This window comes from Bos grunniens, chromosome 22 (genome assembly GCF_055505025.1).
Source record: "Bos grunniens cultivar Pamir isolate PY7600 chromosome 22, Bosgru_T2T1.0, whole genome shotgun sequence".
Taxonomy (NCBI): Eukaryota; Metazoa; Chordata; class Mammalia; order Artiodactyla; family Bovidae; genus Bos; species Bos grunniens.
In genome coordinates, this window is record NC_141186.1 from 49,320,336 (window position 1) to 49,337,847 (window position 17,512).

Sequence of the window (17,512 nt, forward strand, 5' to 3'; positions counted from 1 at the left end):
CTGGCCCTAGCAGAACACCCCTTTCCTGCCCAGGCCCTGGATTTAGGATACCCACTGTGGGCCAGGCCTTGGGGGGTTCGGGGGTATGGCGACAGCTCCCGGAGGCCCTCATCATCTGGGGTCCAGTGCCAGAGAGCCATAGGAAGCAAATGCCAGCTTGAGCCTGCTCGGCCCATGGCATCCTCCTCACCCCACCCCCTCTCCCTGACCTCACAAGGCCTGCCCCTGCACCCCAGCAGCCCCCCTCCTCTCCCAGGAAGGCTCCAGAGCCCCTCTTCCAAACCCGAGGCTCCTGCCTAGACGGACTCTCTCTGTTCTGCATCCTGGGGTGCTGTGCCCGCAGCCACCTCCTGTCCCAGCCCTCAGGTTCTGCATCTCACAGATGCTCCAGGTGGTCCTGATAGTAGTCCTGGGCCAGCAGATGAAGGATTTCAAGCTTACAGGCCCAGCCACTCATCTTCCAAGTGGAGCCAGGGGTCATTCTCTCTGTTTGCACCATCACAGAGAATCTCCCTCCAGGCTGTGGGCTGACCCTGTTTTACCTGGAGCGGGGGAGAGTGAGGGGCAGACGCTGGGAGTTTGGGGGATTTGCCCAGGGGCCCAGAGCTTGGAAAGTGCAGCACTTGGGTCAGAGTGCTTCTCGCTCAGGGGCTTTCAGTGGGACCTTGCGGGTTCCAGCTCTCCTGTGCCCCTCCTCGGATCCCCAGCTCCTTGCGGCTCTATCTGGTGTCCCTTGTTCCTCCCTAATCAGGGCCAGGCCTCCTTCCTCACTCACTCCGTTGTGCCCTGAGGCCGGAAGTGGGTTTACTGAAGCGCTAAGTGGGGAGCAGGCAAGGCAGGCCCAGAGCCTTCCCCAGAGTCACCCCAACCCCCACACTGTAAGGCACAGCCCTTCTGGTCCTCACTGCCTGCTCTTCAAGCCAACAGTAAGGATGTCCCGTGCCCTGTCCCACTCTGACCACCCTGGTTCTGCCTTTGCCACATACTCTCTGTGTGCCTTGGGCAAGTCCCTGCTCATCGCTAGACCTCAGCTTCCCTACCTATAGGCGTGGAGAGGGGATCCAGGTGATTTTCAATACCCTTGCCCTGGCGCTGGTTTTCTCATCCCTTCCAGGGGCTCCTGGGTCGCAGCCTCTGTGACCTGGGAGAGAGTACAGACTTTGAGAGTTGGGGGTTTGAAATCTTAGGGAGGTGATTTCATTCATTCTTCCTTCATTCAGAAGAATTCTTGCAAAGGCCACTTCACCCTTCCCTCTTGCCCCTTAAAGAATCTTCCACGTGATCCTGAGCCTCGGGTGGCCCTGGGACTCAGCCCCTGGGCCATAACAGGGGCTGAGAAAGGAGCCTTCCCCTTCCCCAGCTTCTCTTTAGCCCCAGCTAAAGGTGTGCACAGGCTGGGGGGGCATCCAGGCACGATGGGGCTCAAGGAGAGAGGGGAGCTGGAGAGGCCACAGTTGCCATGGCACTGCAGTGCTGGCTCCACTGGAGGCTGCTAGTGGGGAAGGAAAGGGGTCCCTCCCAGCCCTCAGCTTCATTCTTCCTTTTCAGATGCTCTTTCTTCACCTCAGAGACAGGGCTCAGAGTTGGGGGAGCCTCATGAATACAGTCCTGCCCTATCCAGCCTCCTCTCATGCCCATGTATCCCATCCCTCCCTTTCTGGTAGGTCAGGCCTCCATGTTGATGAGCATCTCCACCTTCACACCCGGCTAGTCCCTGTGCCTGAGACCCACAGAACCCAGCCCAGCCCAAGCTGGCAGGAGAGGAGCCTGCCCTCCTCCCCAGGACACTGCCACCACCACCAACACCCCCTCCTTTCTAGGCATCTTCTGGGAGGGGCCGGTGGGTCTGAGCGGAAGCAGAGCCAGCACAGTGGACACCGCTACTCTGAGCATCTGTTGGCTGCAGAGGCCAGGGTTTCTCCCAGGTCACCTGTCAGTATCACAGGGTTTCCTCCAGGACCTCATTGGGCACATACCATCCCATGTTCCTGGTGGGGGCATCTGGACCACAATAGCTCTCCCAGGTGGTACTAGTGGTAAAGAATCTGCCTGCCATTGCAGGAGATATAAGAGACGCAGGTTTGATCGCTGGGTCGGGAAGATTCCCCCGGAGGAGGACATGGCAACCCACTCCAGGATTCTTGCCTGGAGAATCCCACGGACAGAGGACCCTGGTGGGCTACAGTCCATAGGGTCGTAAAGAGTTGGACATGACTAAAGTGATTTAGCACAGCTCTCCGTTTGGCTGTGAGACCTCTAGCAAGTCAGGCCCAAGGACTCCATCTCCTCGTCTGTGAAACAGGGTGATGAGAACCCTGGCAGCTCCCAAGGCTCTAAGCATTTCCCAAGGAAATGCTCAGCCAGACCTGGGAGGCTTCCTGCCTGCTCAGCATCCCCCCACTGTCACAGGTGGAGAGACTGAGGCTCTGAGAGGTGAAGTCACTCCACTGGGAAGCAGCAGTCAGAATTTGAACTCAAGTCAGTCTTATATGGAAACCTATTCTTTTAACCCCCAACAGGCATAACCTCCAATAACTCGGATGTAAACTAGCAGGGGCTTCCCAGGGACACCCACAGGCTCCACTTTGTCTACCTTGATCCCTCTCTGGGATCCAGGTTTAGGTGGGACACCCTGGAGCCAGGGAAGAGTCAACCTACACAGAGAACCTGCTGAGAATGGGTGGGGGTGGGGGGGCTTATGGGGGTGATGGGTGCTAGAAGCTGGGGTGTGAGAGGGCCTGAAGGCTCAAAGGGCTTCTTCCCAAAGGACGGGTGCTCCGGGCGGCGACTGGCGGCCCCATTCCATCCGCGGTCCTGTGCTGCCCCCATGTGGATGACAGGCTAACATTCTCGGCTGGAGATGTCCCATCACCTCATGGCCAGGAACCCCCCAGAGGGAATATGTGGCCTGGGTGAAGGTGTGAAGGTGTCTCAGTGACTGGAGGAATGTGCTACCCCCAAGCCTCTGTGGGGCCTGTCTTCTCTCTTCCTGACAGATCCTGGGCCCCAGCCTGGCACTGCAGACTGCCCACCACCTTTCCTTCTTCCAGGAGCTTAGGACCCCAGACTTTTGGAGGAAACTGAACTTGAGAGCTATAGTTTCCCACCCTCCATCCCATATTTCAACCTCTATTCCCAGTAATTTCTAATACCTGAGAGCTTATCACTCTGGGAGAAGCCCATGGTGTGGAAGAAATTCTGATTGCAAAAATGACCCTCATCCGTGGAGCTGGTATTTGCCTCCCTTGGCCATAGCTCTGCCCTCTGGGGCTACAAGAACCAGGTGGTCTCTCACAGGAATTTTCAACCAGATCCAAAGCTTAACCTGGTGCTCAGGGGCCTCCTCTCCAACTCCCAGTCTTCTCTCCTAAAACACTGTGGTTCTGACGAGCCACTCCAGTTCCTCCTGTCTGGGCACACTGGCAGTCTCTGTCCTTGTATAACTTCAGGACTGAGGGGACCCAGCACCCCTGAGGACTGTGGTGGCCCTCCATCCTGAACCTTCCTTGGAACTTGTGCTCACTCATTGACTTGACACTGACATTTTCCCTTAAGCCATGTCTGCCTCCTCAGGAACCTTATGGGCAACAGTGTGGCTGGGATGAACAATGACTAAACACTTAATGTATACTCAGCACAGTGTTCAGTGCTTTACTCCAATTAGCCGGTTTAACTGATAAAGGAAACTGAAGATGAGTCAAAGAAATGGAACGATATCCTATGCTCTTGTGTTGGAAGAATTGATACTGTGAAAGCAGCCATACAACCCAAAGCAATCTACAGATTTAATGTGATCTCTATCATATTACTCATGACGTTTTCCACAGAACAAGAGCAAATAATCCTAAAATGCACAGGGAACCATAAAAGACCCCGAATTGCCAAAGCAATCCCGAGGAAAAAGAATGAAGTTGGAGGCATAACCCTGCCAGACTTCACATGATACTACAAAGCTGTGGTAATCAAAGCAGCCTGGTGTTAGCACAAAAGCAGATACATGTATCAGTGGAACAGAATAGAGAACTCAGAAATAAACCCGTACACCTATAGTCAAGTAATCTTCAACAGAGGAGGCAAGAATATGCAAAGATAGTCTCTTCAGCAAGTGGTGTTGGAAAAGTTAGACAGTTCAGTTCAGTTGCTTAGTCATGTCTGACTCTTTTCGACCCCATGAATCGCAGCACGCCAGGCCTCCCTGTCTATCACCAGCTCCCAGAGTTCACCCGAACTCATGTGCCTCGAGTCGGTGATGCCATCCAGCCATCTCATCCTCTGTTGTCCCCTTCTCCTCCTGCCCCCAATCCCTCCCAGCATCAGGGTCTTTTCCAATGAGTCAACTCTTCGCATGAGGTGGCCAAAGTATTGGAGTTTCAGCCTCAGCATCAGTCCTTCCAATGAACACCCAGGACTGGTCTCCTTTAGGATGGACTGGTTGGATCTCCTTGCAGAGAAAAGAGTTGGACAACCCCATGTAAATCAGTGAAGTTAGAACAGACCCTTACTCTATATGCAAAAATAAACTTCAAATGGCTTAAAGACTTAAATATAAGACATGACACCATAAAACTCTTAGAAGGGAACATAGGCAAAGCATTCTCTGACATAAATCATACTGATATTTTATTAGGTCAGTCTCCTAAGGCGATAGAAATAAAAGCAAAAAGAAACAAATGGGACATAAACTTATAAGCTTCTGCACAGCAAAGGAAACCATAAGCAAAATGAAAAGGTAATCTACAGACTAGAAGAAAATATTTGCAAACAGTGCGACTGACAAGGGGTTTCCAAAATACACAAACAGTTCATACAACTTAATATTAAACACACAAACAACCCAATCAAAAAAATGGGCAGAATACCTAAATAGACATTTCTCCAAAGAAGACATACAAATGGCCAACACACACATGAAAAGATGCTCAATGCTACTAATTATTAGAGAAATACAAATCAAAACCATGAGGTTTCACCTCATACAGGTTAGAATGGCCATCATCCAAAAGTCTACATATAGGGTAGGGCTTCCCTTGCTGAGCGCTGAAGAATTGATGCTTTTGAACTGTGGTGTTGGAGAAGACTCTTGAGAGTCCCTTGGACTGCAAGGAGATCCAACCAGTCCATTCTGAAAGAGATCAGCCCTGGGATTTCTTTGAAAGGAATGATGCTGAGGCTGAAACTCCAGTACTTTGGCCACCTCATGTGAAGAGTTGACTCATTGGATAAGACTCTGATGCTGGGAGGGATTGGGGGCAGGAGGAGAAGGGGACGACAGAGGATGAGATGGCTGGATGGCATCACGGACTCGATGGACTTGAGTTTGAGTGAACTCCAGGAGTTGGTGATAGACAGGGAGGCCTGGCATGCTGCGATTCATGGGGTCACAAAGAGTTAGACATGACTGAGCGACTGAACTGAACTGAACTGTGGTCCAGGGGATAAGAATCTGCCTTACAATGCAAAGGACACTGGTTTGATCCCTGGACCGGGAAGATCCCACATTCCACAGTGCAAATAAGCTCAAGCACCACAAGTACTGAAGCCCTTGAGCCCAGAGCCTGCACTTCAGAAAGAGAAGCCACCACAATGAGAAGCCTGCGCACCACAGCTACAGAGTAGCCTCCACTCTGCAACTAGAGAAAAGTCTGGGCAGCAACAAAGCACAGCCAGAAATATAATAATTAAAAAAAAAGAACTGACTTGTCTCTGTGAACTTCCTCCAGGCTGACTGATGTCTTGCCCACTGATTCAGCATCTGCCTCGATTTGTGAAGTATTTACATTTAATTCCTCAAACATTTATCAGGTCCCCACAGGTACCCTGGCACTGTGCCAAGCACAGCAAACATAACCCCAGATGTCTCTGACCCTGTAAATTTCAATAAGTAGGTCCCAGTGGATCCTACTCAGGCTGTGGGTTGGGCTGTGGCTGGACAAGGTCTGGACAAGACCACGCCTCTGCAGGCCACAAGGCTCAGGCGCATCACATCCAGTCCCACCCAGACCAAGGTTTGTTGGGTCACAGGGGCCTCACATGTCTGACTTGTGCCCAAGGCACAAGGGACCTGGCTGACAGGCATTCTGCTGAGTCCAGCTAGCAGCTCTGCCCAAGGCTATGCCACAGAAGCCTCCGCACAGACAGAGGGTGAGTCCCTGGGGGAACGGCTGAGGGCTTCACCTTTTTTGTGTTAGAAACTGCTTTGACATTTGGTGATGTTTATTGACCTCCTCTCAGAATAAGATTTTTTAAGTGTGTAAAATAAAATAGGATTACAAAGGGTTTTCATGAAAAGGAAAAGATGTCCACAGGTTATGACTGAATGAATAAAATCAGGTTACAGAAGAGCTTGTATACGCTCTTTGTACATTTATGAAGAGAAAAAGAGACAGATTGGGAGGGGAAAATGAAAAGGAGGAGGAAGAAGAAAGAAGAAGAAAAAGGAATGAAATAAAGAAGGAGGGAGGAAGGAAGAAAGGAGAGGAAGAAAGGAAAGGAAGAAGGAGAGAAGGAAAGGGAAAAAGAAAGGAAGCTAGGTAGGAAAACTCTCTCTTTATACCTATGGCTGGCCCTACCATCTTTTCCCACTATGAAATGCATGGCAGGCCAATGGCTCCCGATCATGGTTCCCTTTAGCCCTCAAAATGGTCCCCTCAGATCACAGCCCAAACTCTTCATCCTTGTCATTGGCTCCTCCCTTGCCCTTCAGCTGGGACTCTGCCCTGGGCCCATCCCCACAGCAACTCCAGGGGTACTGCATGGCTGTCATCCACCTCTGAATCTGCCTCCTCGTCCGGCTATGGCTCTCTGCTCACTGCTCACTCTGCCAGTGTCAAAACAACCCGGCAACAAGTCCTCAGCGTGTATCACTGATCACTTTCTAGGAGCTGTGAAAGCTCCTGCCAGTTGGAAAGCCACACAGTGGGGCAGCCTGGTTCCTTTTAAGCTGTCACAGCCTCCTTTGCCAGCCCCTACCCTGTGTGCTTCCCTTTTTCAAGGTGTGAGAGTCAAAAACCTTCTCTTCTGGGAACTCCCTGGCAGTCCAGTGCTTAAGACTCAGTGCTGAGGGTGTGGTTTCAATCCCTGGTCAGGGAATAAAGATCCCACAAGAGGTGCAGTATGGCCAAAAAAAACCCCAAAACCAAAAATACCCTTCCCCTCTTTGCCCCAACTTCCGGCCCTACCTCTCCCACACCCTGGGGCCTTGCACCACTCCCACCTCCTATCGTCCCCACCTCTTCCCACCAGCTTGGTCCGCCTGTTCTCAGCACCCCTCAAGGACTTAGCTGTTGTAGAGACACCTTTCTTTCTGGCCTCAACTGATTTTTTTTCTTAAAAAAAAAAAAATTGGGGGCCACACCACACAGGATGTGACATCTTAGTTCCCCAACCAGGGATTGAACCCGTGCCCCCTGCAGTGGAAGTGTGGGGTCTCAACCACTGGACCGCTAGGGAAACCCTCAATTGTTTCTTTGTTGGTACTCAGTCACCCCCAGAGCATCTGAGCCTGCTCTTCATTCTCCTAACTCAACCTGCCAGCTTTCTCTCCCTTTTCTCAGGAATGCTTCAGTAAGGAGTCGCCTGTGTGTCCAGCCCCCACATCCTCCTTTCCCTTTCACTCCTCAACTCTCTGCAACATGTGTCCATCAGTCTGTGAAATTGCCTGCCCAGGAGTGCAAGGAGTGTCCATTCAGGGTGGTGGGGGGGAGGGGGCTATGGGGGTGGAGGGTTCTTAATCTCCTGTTCTACATCAAGTGCTGTGCCAGGCGATGGAAAATGACAGTGACCAAACCAGTCCTGAATTCATGGTGCTTGAGCCAATGAATACATACACAAGTAAATAAAACAGGTAATTAGAGGCTGGGAAAGTTCTATGAAGGAAGCAAACAGAATAAGAGGACACAGAGTAACTGTGGAGATGGGGCAGAAGGTCTCAGTTCTAGAGGCAGTCTAGGACACCATCTAGAGAGCAGGAAGAAGGCAGTCCAAGTGGAGTGGATAGCAAGTTCAAAGGCCCTGAAGCAGGAACAAAGTATTTGTGCTTGGCAGGAAAGAAAGAAGTCCATAGGAGAGAAGTGAATGATGAGTTGCCAGGATTAGGGGAGGTAAAGAATTCATCTCTAATGCAAGGGGAAGTCCTTGCAGATTTTAACTGACAAGATCTGATTTGTATCTTAAAAAGTACCCTCAGGGACTTCCCTGGCAGTCCAGTGGTTAGGACTGCACACTCGCAGTACAGAGGACAGGGGTTCAACCCTTGGTTTGGGGGAAGATCCCACATGCCGCATAGTGCGGCCAGAAAAATAAAGAAAAGTGCCCTCAGACCCCACCGCTGTGTGGAAAAAAAATGTAGGGGTACGACTTTACAGGGCAATAGATATCAGGAGACAAGCTTTACTCATTTGGGGTATCAACAGACATATCACATTTAATGCATCTAAAAAGAAAACATCCAGGATAAACGTATACATATAGCTGAGTCACTTTGCTGGGCACCTGCAACTCTCACAATACTGTTAATCGGCTGTACTCCAATATAAATTAAAAGTTTTTTTAAAAAATAAACACCGGAGCCATTGGCGCCCTCAGAATAAAGCAACAAGACCCCTGTCCCTCCCCCATTCTTGCCCGTTTCTGTTGAAGGCACCATATTCACCCGCTTGTTCAAGCCAGAAACTGAAGCGCTACACTGGCCTTCTCTATCTCCCCAACCTTCTGCATCCCAAGCCCAGTCTACTGTCTTTCTTTATCCACTCCTATCCACCCCTCGTGTCCCCACTCAGCTCCAAGTAAAGTCCTGTCCCAGATTCCTCACAGCTCTGCCTCCTCTCCTCTGCCCCCTACAGTTCACTCTCCCCACAGTAGCCAGGGGTACTGTTTTCGGCACACTAATTTCCTGTCACTTCCCGCCTAACTGTGTTCCTCAAGGACTCCCGTCGCCTTCAAGACCTTTAATGAGACCTGAGACTCAAGTCCAGGAAAAATAGGAGGCAAAACCTGAATGAGCCGGCCCAGCTTGCTAGCCTCGCCTTCCTGTCTGGATTGTATCCTCCGAGCTTAGGAACCCTTCTTCATAGCGTTGGGGAAAGCTTTTCCAGTAGTGCCTTCCTGCTGCGACGAGCCTATTTCCCGTGCTGCACCGCGGCCTTCCTCTTTCTCTTCCGGTCCGACGCGCTTCGGTATCTGCGGGCCCCGGTGAGTACTAGCCGCGCGGTATCCGGAGCCATCCGTGACTCCTGGATGGCTGTGGGGCGCGAGGCCTGGGAAGGACTGGGAGACCGGCGCCTGGCTGTGAGGAGCGGAGGCCGCGGAGCGGGGGCGGTGCTCATGGGTTTTCACCGGGTGGATGCGAGTGGGAGGATTCCGTTTTAGCGGGAGAGCGCAATCTTGCGGCTAGGGGTTGGTTTCAAGGTACCCTTACCTGAGTTTGGAAGGGGGAGACTTGGCGTCGGGTCTTGCAGAGTGAATCGAGGCACATGCGTCTGTGCTGCAGCCTCATTCTGGCCGCACGATCTTCTAGATCAGGGCGAAAAGGTAGACCCAGTCTGGTGAGCCCCCAGCTCTGATCTCCACTCTCGTTCTCCAGGTGCAGACATGGCCAAGTCCAAGAACCACACCACACACAACCAGTGTAAGTTCCCTGGCCCAGCCTTCATCTAATGCTCCAGGCCCTAGCAAGGATTAGGGATACTGAGCAGGGAAAGGCACATTTTCTACTGTGGGCATGGGGCTGATGTTACTTTCAGCATTATCTTTGGGGTTTAGATTTACAAGCCTTGAGATACTCATTTGCATTCAGTGATAAAGGGTTTCTTAAACAAATATTAAGTAATGGGACGTTATGGTTCTCCCCGGCTTGCCACCTGTGATGGTTGTCATATTAGAGGAAATCTCTTACTTTGGTCTAATTCCTTTCCTTTCCTGCAGCCCGAAAATGGCATAGAAACGGCATCAAGAAACCCCGATCACAACGATATGAATCTCTTAAGGGGGTGAGTGTGTGCACCGAGTCATATGAGTGTGTCTGTTTGGCTCCAGTTGCATGGATAGGGTCTTTCATTCATTCATGTGCTTAACTGTCCTTTGTTCTACTTGGACTTCAAGCTCTGTCAGGCCTGTAATAAAGTTTTACTTGGCCTTTATCGGCCTGGTCAGGTGGTAACCTGCTACCTGAGGGCAGTCTGATCATCTCCCTTGGTCACCCAGAGCCTTCCAGGGAAAGGATGGCCTTGCCGGTGTGTGCCTGGTACCTTGTGAGCACTGCATTCCACTTTGACCACCCATATGACTTGATCTGACCCTGGGCTAGGGAGTTCTGATGATTAGCCAGGAAGGCTGATGCCATGGGGTCTGAGCAGAACTGTGCCCTCTCTCCACTTTGCTTCTCCCCTGTACCATTGGTCTCTCCCCCTACTCCTCTTTCCTCCCTCAGTCTCTTAACACCTTGTTTGCTGTGAATCTGTTGTACCAACCTTGGTATTTGACATTTTTTGAGGAGGAGTGGGGGGGGGTGTCCCTGAAGGGGTTTTCGGGGAAGACTCAACCAAAATCCTGCTGTAGGAATTTCTTCTTTCCTTCTGTGCCTGCATTTGAACTCTACTGGGCTCTGGGCATGTAGCCCTGAAAATATGTTCTGTGTATAGCATTAGCAGGGTGGCATTACTGACTTTTGGGGTGGTGGTACGCATTTGTCTGCAGATAGTTTCTAAGGCTCAGGTTATTTTTGCATTTAAGGTTGACTTGATGCTGTCTCGAGTCCCAGTAGGCCTGCTAGTCTCCAAGGTGCTGCTATAGAGAGGGGGACCAAGGGTGACTTGGCCCTTACATGCTGCACTTACAGCTGTCTGTACCTTTCTTGTCTACCAGGTAGACCCCAAGTTCCTGAGGAACATGCGCTTTGCCAAGAAGCACAACAAGAAGGGCCTGAAGAAGATGCAGGCCAACAATGCCAAGGCCATGAGTGCACGTGCTGAGGCTGTCAAGGCCCTCGTGAAGCCCAAGGAGATCAAGCCCAAGATGCCAACAGGCGGCAGCCGCAAGCTCAGCCGACTTGCCTACATCGCTCACCCCAAGCTGGGGAAGCGCGCTCGTGCTCGCATCGCCAAGGGCCTCAGGCTCTGCCGGCCAAAGTCCCAGGCCAAGGCTTCAACCAAGGCCAAACCACCTTCGGCTGCGGCTCCAGCTGCCAAGGGTGCCCAGGCCCCCACCAAAGCTCCGGAGTAGAGACCTTCATCTGCCAGTGTGAGGACAGAAGGACTGGTGTGACCCCCTGGGCTGCTGTCTGCGTGGGGCTGGTGTCCTCCTGTGCTATTTGTACAAATAAATCTGAGACAGGATCTGTCGGTCAGCCTGTGTCTGTGATCCCAGGGCTGGAACTAGGGTTTGGGTTGGGTGGGTACCAATGTTTTATGTGGGAGTAGAGTTTTAGCCTTCCTGGATTGGTATCGTGTGTGAGTCAGGAAATACGGCCTTGAAGTGCAAGAATGGGACCTGGTAAGTGAGTGGGTGGGTGCCTCTGGGATATTGGGACACACAGGTTGCTGGACTGGGCAGGATGGTGAGGAAACAGAAAAAACCCAAACACCTTCATTATGTCTTCAAGCTTACCCAGAAGAAAGGGGAATTCTGCACTCTGGCCTGAGGATTTCCAGGTTCCTAGCAGGCTTGGGCCAGAGAAGGCAATGGTACCCCACTCCAGTACTCTTGCCTGGAAAATCCCATGGATGGAGGAGTCTGGTAGGCTGCAGTCCATGGGGTCGCTAACAGATGGACATGACTGAGCAACTTCAGTTTCCCTTTTCACTTTCATGCATTGGAGAAGGAAATGGTAACCCACTCCAATGTTATTGCCTAGAGAATCCCAGGGACAGGGGAGCCTGGTGGACTGCCGTCTCTGGGGTCGCACAGAGTCAGACACAACTGAAGTGACTTAGCAGCAGCAGGCTTGGGCAGCATTCACTACTGAACGGGCCCCCAGGAGGCCAAGCAATGGTGGCACTATCTGGTATGACTGCTGTCTTCTCTGCCCCCTGGATCAGCTGTTCAGCCTGCTGTCTTAGTCCTCAGAGCAGCCAGTGAAGCGCCATTCAGTCACACTAGGTCCTCAAGACTGGCTTTTGAGTATGGTGGTCATTTGTAGTCCACCATTTGAGTATGGTGGTCACTTGGGGTATTGGGAGGCTCAAAAGGAGTTACTGATATACCGGGGCAACGGGCGTGGCGTGTGGTGTATGGTCCCTCATCTCTGAAGTAGTTGTTATCTTTGAAACCCTGCTCCATGAACATCCTTGCTGTTAGTACTTCGGAGTGGCCCCAGTCCACAGAGACTTTATTGTAGGGCAGGAGGGAAGAGGGCTCCTTGGCAGTGGTCCAGGGTGGAGGTTGGACTGCACAGGGCTCAGCTTTCACTGGGCAGAACCGGCACACTGGCCAGGGCAGGCAGCAGCCGAGTATATATGTCTACCCCACGGAGGAATACGGCCTCGTGCAGCCGTTCATCGTGGTCATGGAGCAGTATGGGCGTGCGGTTCATGGGTGAGAAGCCCAGAGCTGGGACCCCTACCTGCAGGGAATGAGGGGAGCTATTAGGGGGAAGGCCAGCACCTTGGAACCACTCCAGTGCCCACCCTCCTGCAAGTGGCTCACCGCGCGAAGATAGCGGCTGTCCGTGGCAGCGGGGAAGATCTCTGGCTCCAGAGTGAGGTTCCTGGTGAATGTGGAAGCAGGAAGGGCAAGGGAAGGATTAAAGGAGCAAAGGAAAGTGGAAGAGAGGGGAAGGGGAGAGGAGGGCTGGCCAGCGTGCTCACATGTCTTTGCAGGCCCTGCTAAATGCTGCCCACCAAGGGTCTGAGTCATCAGTAGGTGTCACTTGGGGCTCTGTCCATTTCTGTGGGGAGAAGGATGGCAGGATCAGGACAGAGTCTGGGCATCTTGCCCTATTCTTCATAGAGTAAGCTGTGCCTGGCAGAGGACACACCCCCACGCACCTACCCAGACATCCAGCTGGCCAGTCCAGCAACAGGCCCTTTTTCAGTCTTTCAAAGGCCACAGGCCAAGGACCTCTGTCCTCCACTTCCCATCCATCCTCAGATCCTAGCCCAAGTGCCCCTTGCTCAAGAAGGTGGTCCCAGACCTCAGTCTGGTCAAAGACTCCAATTACAAGTCCACACAGTATAAGGTCCCACCCTTTCCTGGATCACGTGTTCATACTTATATAAAATAATTATTTGACTCATGTCTATTTCTCTCTTCATGCTGTAAGAACTGAGGGCAAAAACACTCCCCAGTGTTCCCCAGCACCCAACAGTGGCCTCTACAACTAATGCTTGTTGGTTAATCAAACATGTCTCTCACGGCTAAAGAAATGTCAGGATGTATGTAGGCATACCAAGTGTACAGCGACATGCAGCAAACCCAGTCTCCCCAGCTCCTATGACTCCCCCATCGTAGGCGCCCCCGTCCATACCTGAGCAAACTCGAAGGTGACCCCCTCGCCAGCTGCCTGGCACCAGTCCTGCAGCTGCCCCTCGAAAGCCTAAGAGAAGGGAGGTGAGCTGACCCCGAGGACTGGGCTGAGGACCCGGGCTCCCTCCTGCAAACCCAGGTGGAGGTGGCACCTTCAGGTCCACATCCGGGGCCACACGGAAGTCAAAGCTGGCACTCATGGTGGCAGGTACCACGTTATAGGCCACGCCGCCCTCTAGGATAGTCAGGTTCACGGAGGTCACAGCCCCCTCCTTCAGTTGAGGGTCTGACTGCAGCCTGTGGTGAGGGGGCAGGGACAGCCGGCAGCAAGGAGGAGGAACAGATAAAAAGGTGGCTCAACCCCACCTCCTCCCTTGCATGACCTCCCAGAGCCCCGTGCCCTTTCCCAGGCTGCCTCACCTCTGCCTCTCCTTCTCCCGAAAAGCCAGGATGGAGCTCACAACCTTGTGCTAGGAGAGTATGAGGTGACATGTGACAGGGGCCCCAGGACAGAGCCTCGGGAACTCCCACACTCCCTCCCCGTGGGCCACACACCAGCTTCTCCGCTGCTGTGTCCTCGATGAATCGCGAGCCATGGCCCGGCTTCCCAGTGCTGGTGACCCGTACCCCTGGGAGAGGCAGGGGGAAGGGGGTGGCTTCAGAATGGGACAGGTTGGAAAAGCAACCAGCCCCGAGATGGGCCCATGGCCTTCCCCCTCCTTCCAAACTCCTCAGGCCAGGCTCTGTCACCCTCCGAATGCACAGAGTAAAGCTGGTTTCTGCCCACAGTTAGGGCCTCCACTCAAGCTCAGGAAAGAGACGCCGGAGTAGGAAGGGGCTGGGAGGCAGAGGTCCTGGGTTCAAGGCCTACTCAGGCCCCAGCGTGCTGGGGAGCCCTGGGCGGACGGGCCCCTGTCCCTTGTGGCCCAGCCTCCCATCTGCACAGTGATCTCCACCCTCCAAGTGCATACTCACACCAGGGGCTCCGCTCACTGTAAAAGACAGTGAAGGCGTCAGTGGGGTTGGCCAGGCCTGAAGAGGAAAAGGCGGTTCAGAGGGTGGAGTGGCCCAGCCTCCACTAGCGGCCTCCCTACTCTGCTGGCTGCTCAGTGGCCTGCCACCCTGCTCACCCTCATCCAGGGCAAAGCCAGCCCTCAGGGCCTGGAACTCAGGCCGCTTCACAAACAGCTCCATGCCTTGGTGACCCCCAATCTCCTCATCTGTAAAGGCAGCAAGAATGTGAGACAGGGTGGGTACCCCAACACGCTCTCCCTGCCCCTGAAGGTGCCCCCCATCAGCCACTCCTACCTGGCACAAAGGTCAAATGGATGGTTCTGGGGAAATGGTGGCCTTCAGCCTTCAGCCTCCTCACAGCCTCCAGGTATCTGAGGGGCAGGGAGAGGGTGTAAGCTGGGTGCTGGGGGGAGCCATGAGATGCTTGAGCAGGCAGGCTGGAGCCTTGGGCCCTGCTCCGCCACAGCCTAGCAGGTGACTCCAGCAAGTCTCTGTCCCCATCTCCCCATCCAGGCAATGGTCATAGCAGGAATTCCCACCCAAGGTAAGGGGTCAAGATGTTCCTTGGCCTTGCGGTTCTCCAATCATGCCTGGGTCCCGTGAGGAAACTGGGAATGAAGGACACTCACTGGATGCTGACACACTTCATGTCCTGGGCGCCCCTGCCATAGATGTAGCCGTCTGCATCCTTGAAGGCCTCAAAGGGATCATGACTCCAATATTCCTGGGGGCATGGGCAGGAAGAAGGACCCAAGCCCCAAATGTAGTCATTGACCTACTTTGCTCAACTGTGGTCCCGCCCTGAAGAGGGCTGCTGACAGCCGTCATCCCTCATCTCTGCCTCCCACCTCCACCACCAGCGCCCCCAACCCACCCTGGCACGGAATGGCTACTGGGCAGAGTCTGCCAGAGTGGAGTAATGCTCTATGCGGTCAAGTCTGTGCCAGGACCAGCACCGCAGGCGCCCTGCAGTTGAATGGGCGGGTCTGTACTTTGTCCACAAGGGTTGCTCCATTGTGGGACACTGTGTTCCCACACCCCCACACCCCCAAGACACCTGGAAGACAGGAACCACATCCGTATGGGAGTTGAGCAAGACGGAGGAGAGTTTGGGGTTGGTGCCTGGCCAGGTTAACACAGTCACTACACGGCCAGGTGCCACCTAGAGAGGGCCAGGAGGAGGGGTTGTCAGTGCAGGGTGAGAAGCTGCTTCAGGCCCACCTCCCCCTTCCCATGCAGCGCTGCACGCTCACCTCCACTTTCTGACAGCCCAGGCCTAGCTGGAGGGCTCTCTCCTCAAAGAAGGCCACGGCTGCCCCTGGGGACACAGAGAGCCTGGCTGCTGCTTCTGCCTCCCCACCCATCCTCACCTCCCACGGGCCCAGGCAGAGATGGGGGGACATCCAGAGAGGGGAGCAGACACCTGCCTCCACACAATTCCTCATCCATAAGAGACCTTTGCATCTTGGTCCCCAAGGAAGATGTTTCTTGGCCAGTGACCCTTTGTGGAAGGCCAGGTGGCAAGTCCAGAGTGAGAAGCAGGTGTCATCCTTACCCTCCCTAAACATGAGAAAACAGGGACTTCCCTGGTGGTCCAGTGGTTAAGACTCCAGGCTCCCAATGCAGGGGGCAAGGGTTCCATCCCTGGTAGGGGAACTAGATCCCCACATGCTGCAATGAAAGCTCCCACACATGGCAAATAAGACCTGGCACAGCTAAATACTTCTTTTTTTTTTAATTTGGGGAAAGTGACTCAGAGATACAAGGCTCACCAGCTGGGATGTGGACTGGACCTAGGCACACAGTTATCTGGCACCAAGCCTGATTCCTTAAGGGCTGTGGCCTTTGTTCAACCCCAGGAGACTTCCGGGAGCCTCTGCTTCCCCTCCCCAACCGCAAGTCCTGGGGAGTGAGGGGGAAGATTTTCTAATCTAAACGCCGGTTGTAACTTTTGGAGCAGCACAGACTGGAAGGGCTGCTGAGAAGTCTGTTGACCCAGGGAACGACTTAGAGCAGTGGAGGAGCCATCTGAGGCAGCAGATTAGGCTCAGCTGGGTGATAGAGGCTGCTGCCTGGTTTAGAGCACAGTCCCCGCCCCTGAAGCCCCGCCACAAGTCCTGAAACCGCCGCGTGCTCACCATAGTCCGGCTCGGGCTGGAGGGTTCGGATGCGCAGGTACTGACGGAAGAGAGTCACGGATGGGTGCTCGCCCTCTCTACCCTCGCTGGCCATGGCGCTGCCCTGCCGTGGTGAGCTGGGGGCAAAGCGAGTGGCTGCCTACTCCTCCCCGCACCTGGCGCAGGTGGACTCCATCTGCACGCCGCCCCTCCCCAGGGCGGTTCCCCGGACGTCCCCCGTTACAGATCCCCCATTCTGTTTCAGGCGCTGTGCGGACCACTTTCAACACAGTTCCTTATTTAATCCCCCAAGGAGCCCCATGAAGTTTATGCCTCTGAATGCACACATTACAGAGGAAAAAGCAAAAAGAGGCTGAGAGACAGCTAAAAAGTAACTGAGCCACGTTTGAACCCACACGTTGACTCCCGCCGCCCTTCTCGAAAAGAAATTTCCCCATTGCCTGGATTTCACTTCAGGGAGCTCCAGATCCCGCTACCCCTCACCAAGGCCCCCCACCTCGCTCTCGGCTGGTCTTGGCCCGCGATCGCCGCTTGGCGTCCGCCCTGGACTCTGGGCGGGACTCGGGGTCCTGTGAGGTCTCAGGATCAAAACTGCCCTGGTCCGCCCACCACGTGGCCGGACCTCGCAGGGCGGAACCGAAGACTGCGAATCAGGGCCGTCCCAGACTCTAAGGCCCAGTCGGCCAGGGCGTCCCCGCCCGCCAGTGGTTGCAGCCTCCACCAGTTACCTGAGGCTGGGATTCAGGAGCCCGCCCCGGGGCGGCAGCCTCCGCCACCAGCTCCGCCCGGCACCCGGAGGCGAGCTCGGGGCTGACCCCGCCCCCTCAAGCCCAGTCCCGCCCAGCAGGGCACGCCCCCCACCCCGCCTTTGGTTCTGGGTAGCCGGTCCCACCTCCTGCAAC

At 54.0% G+C, this 17,512-nt stretch overlaps 2 protein-coding genes and 1 long non-coding RNA gene across 8 annotated transcripts in view; 1 reads left to right on the forward strand and 2 right to left on the reverse strand.

The window, feature by feature from the left end:
- LOC147348432 (uncharacterized) overlaps window positions 1–9,132 on the reverse strand; it is a 107,820-nt gene extending 98,688 nt beyond the window's left edge. Inside the window, exons 1-2 of the long non-coding RNA XR_015151582.1 lie at window positions 8,992–9,132; window positions 1,041–1,141 (exon numbers count right to left, since the gene is read on the reverse strand). This is a non-coding gene — a long non-coding RNA (uncharacterized LOC147348432). The remainder of the gene's footprint in view (window positions 1–1,040; window positions 1,142–8,991) is intronic.
- Window positions 9,133–9,144: 12 nt separating this feature from the next.
- On the forward strand, window positions 9,145–11,330 carry RPL29 (ribosomal protein L29). 2 transcript variants are annotated; one of them, XM_086367765.1, is made up of 4 exons: window positions 9,145–9,285; window positions 9,581–9,625; window positions 9,922–9,986; window positions 10,861–11,330. In XM_086367765.1, exons 2-4 carry the CDS (start codon window positions 9,589–9,591, stop codon window positions 11,215–11,217), a joined length of 459 nt encoding a protein of 152 aa, XP_086223891.1. In that variant the 5' UTR covers window positions 9,145–9,285; window positions 9,581–9,588; the 3' UTR covers window positions 11,218–11,330. The 2 variants fall into 2 exon arrangements, with proteins under 2 accessions (XP_086223891.1, XP_086223890.1); XM_086367764.1 differs by having other exon boundaries at window positions 9,145–9,189.
- Window positions 11,331–12,291: 961 nt separating this feature from the next.
- Window positions 12,292–17,162, reverse strand: ACY1 (aminoacylase 1). Of its 5 annotated transcripts, none has more exons than XM_086367743.1 (15): window positions 17,107–17,162; window positions 16,611–16,726; window positions 15,726–15,790; window positions 15,530–15,634; window positions 15,102–15,196; window positions 14,767–14,843; window positions 14,589–14,678; window positions 14,434–14,490; window positions 14,014–14,087; window positions 13,879–13,928; window positions 13,611–13,755; window positions 13,460–13,528; window positions 12,801–12,880; window positions 12,640–12,700; window positions 12,292–12,556 (listed from the first exon to the last, which is right to left on the reverse strand). In XM_086367743.1, exons 2-15 carry the CDS (start codon window positions 16,702–16,704, stop codon window positions 12,392–12,394), a joined length of 1,227 nt encoding a protein of 408 aa, XP_086223869.1. In that variant the 5' UTR covers window positions 16,705–16,726; window positions 17,107–17,162; the 3' UTR covers window positions 12,292–12,391. The 5 variants fall into 5 exon arrangements, with proteins under 5 accessions (XP_086223869.1, XP_086223871.1, XP_086223868.1 ...); XM_086367745.1 differs by having other exon boundaries at window positions 16,611–16,765; XM_086367742.1 differs by having other exon boundaries at window positions 15,726–16,032; window positions 16,611–16,765.
- Window positions 17,163–17,512: the final 350 nt, after the last annotated feature.

Coding starts and splice junctions, on each gene's coding strand:
- RPL29 (XM_086367765.1), top strand. CDS start 9,589: ATGGCCAAGTCCAAGAACCACACCACACACAACCAGT. Junction 9,626..9,921: donor CCACACCACACACAACCAGT/GTAAGTTCCCTG, acceptor CCTTTCCTGCAG/CCCGAAAATGGCATAGAAAC. Junction 9,987..10,860: donor GATATGAATCTCTTAAGGGG/GTGAGTGTGTGC, acceptor CTTGTCTACCAG/GTAGACCCCAAGTTCCTGAG.
- ACY1 (XM_086367742.1), bottom strand. CDS start 15,917: ATGAGGAATTGTGTGGAGGCAGGTGTCTGCTCCCCTCTCTGGATGTCC. Junction 15,197..15,529: donor ATGTGGTTCCTGTCTTCCAG/GTGTCTTGGGGG, acceptor CCATGCCCCCAG/GAATATTGGAGTCATGATCC. Junction 13,756..13,878: donor CGGGAGAAGGAGAGGCAGAG/GTGAGGCAGCCT, acceptor CCCTCACCACAG/GCTGCAGTCAGACCCTCAAC.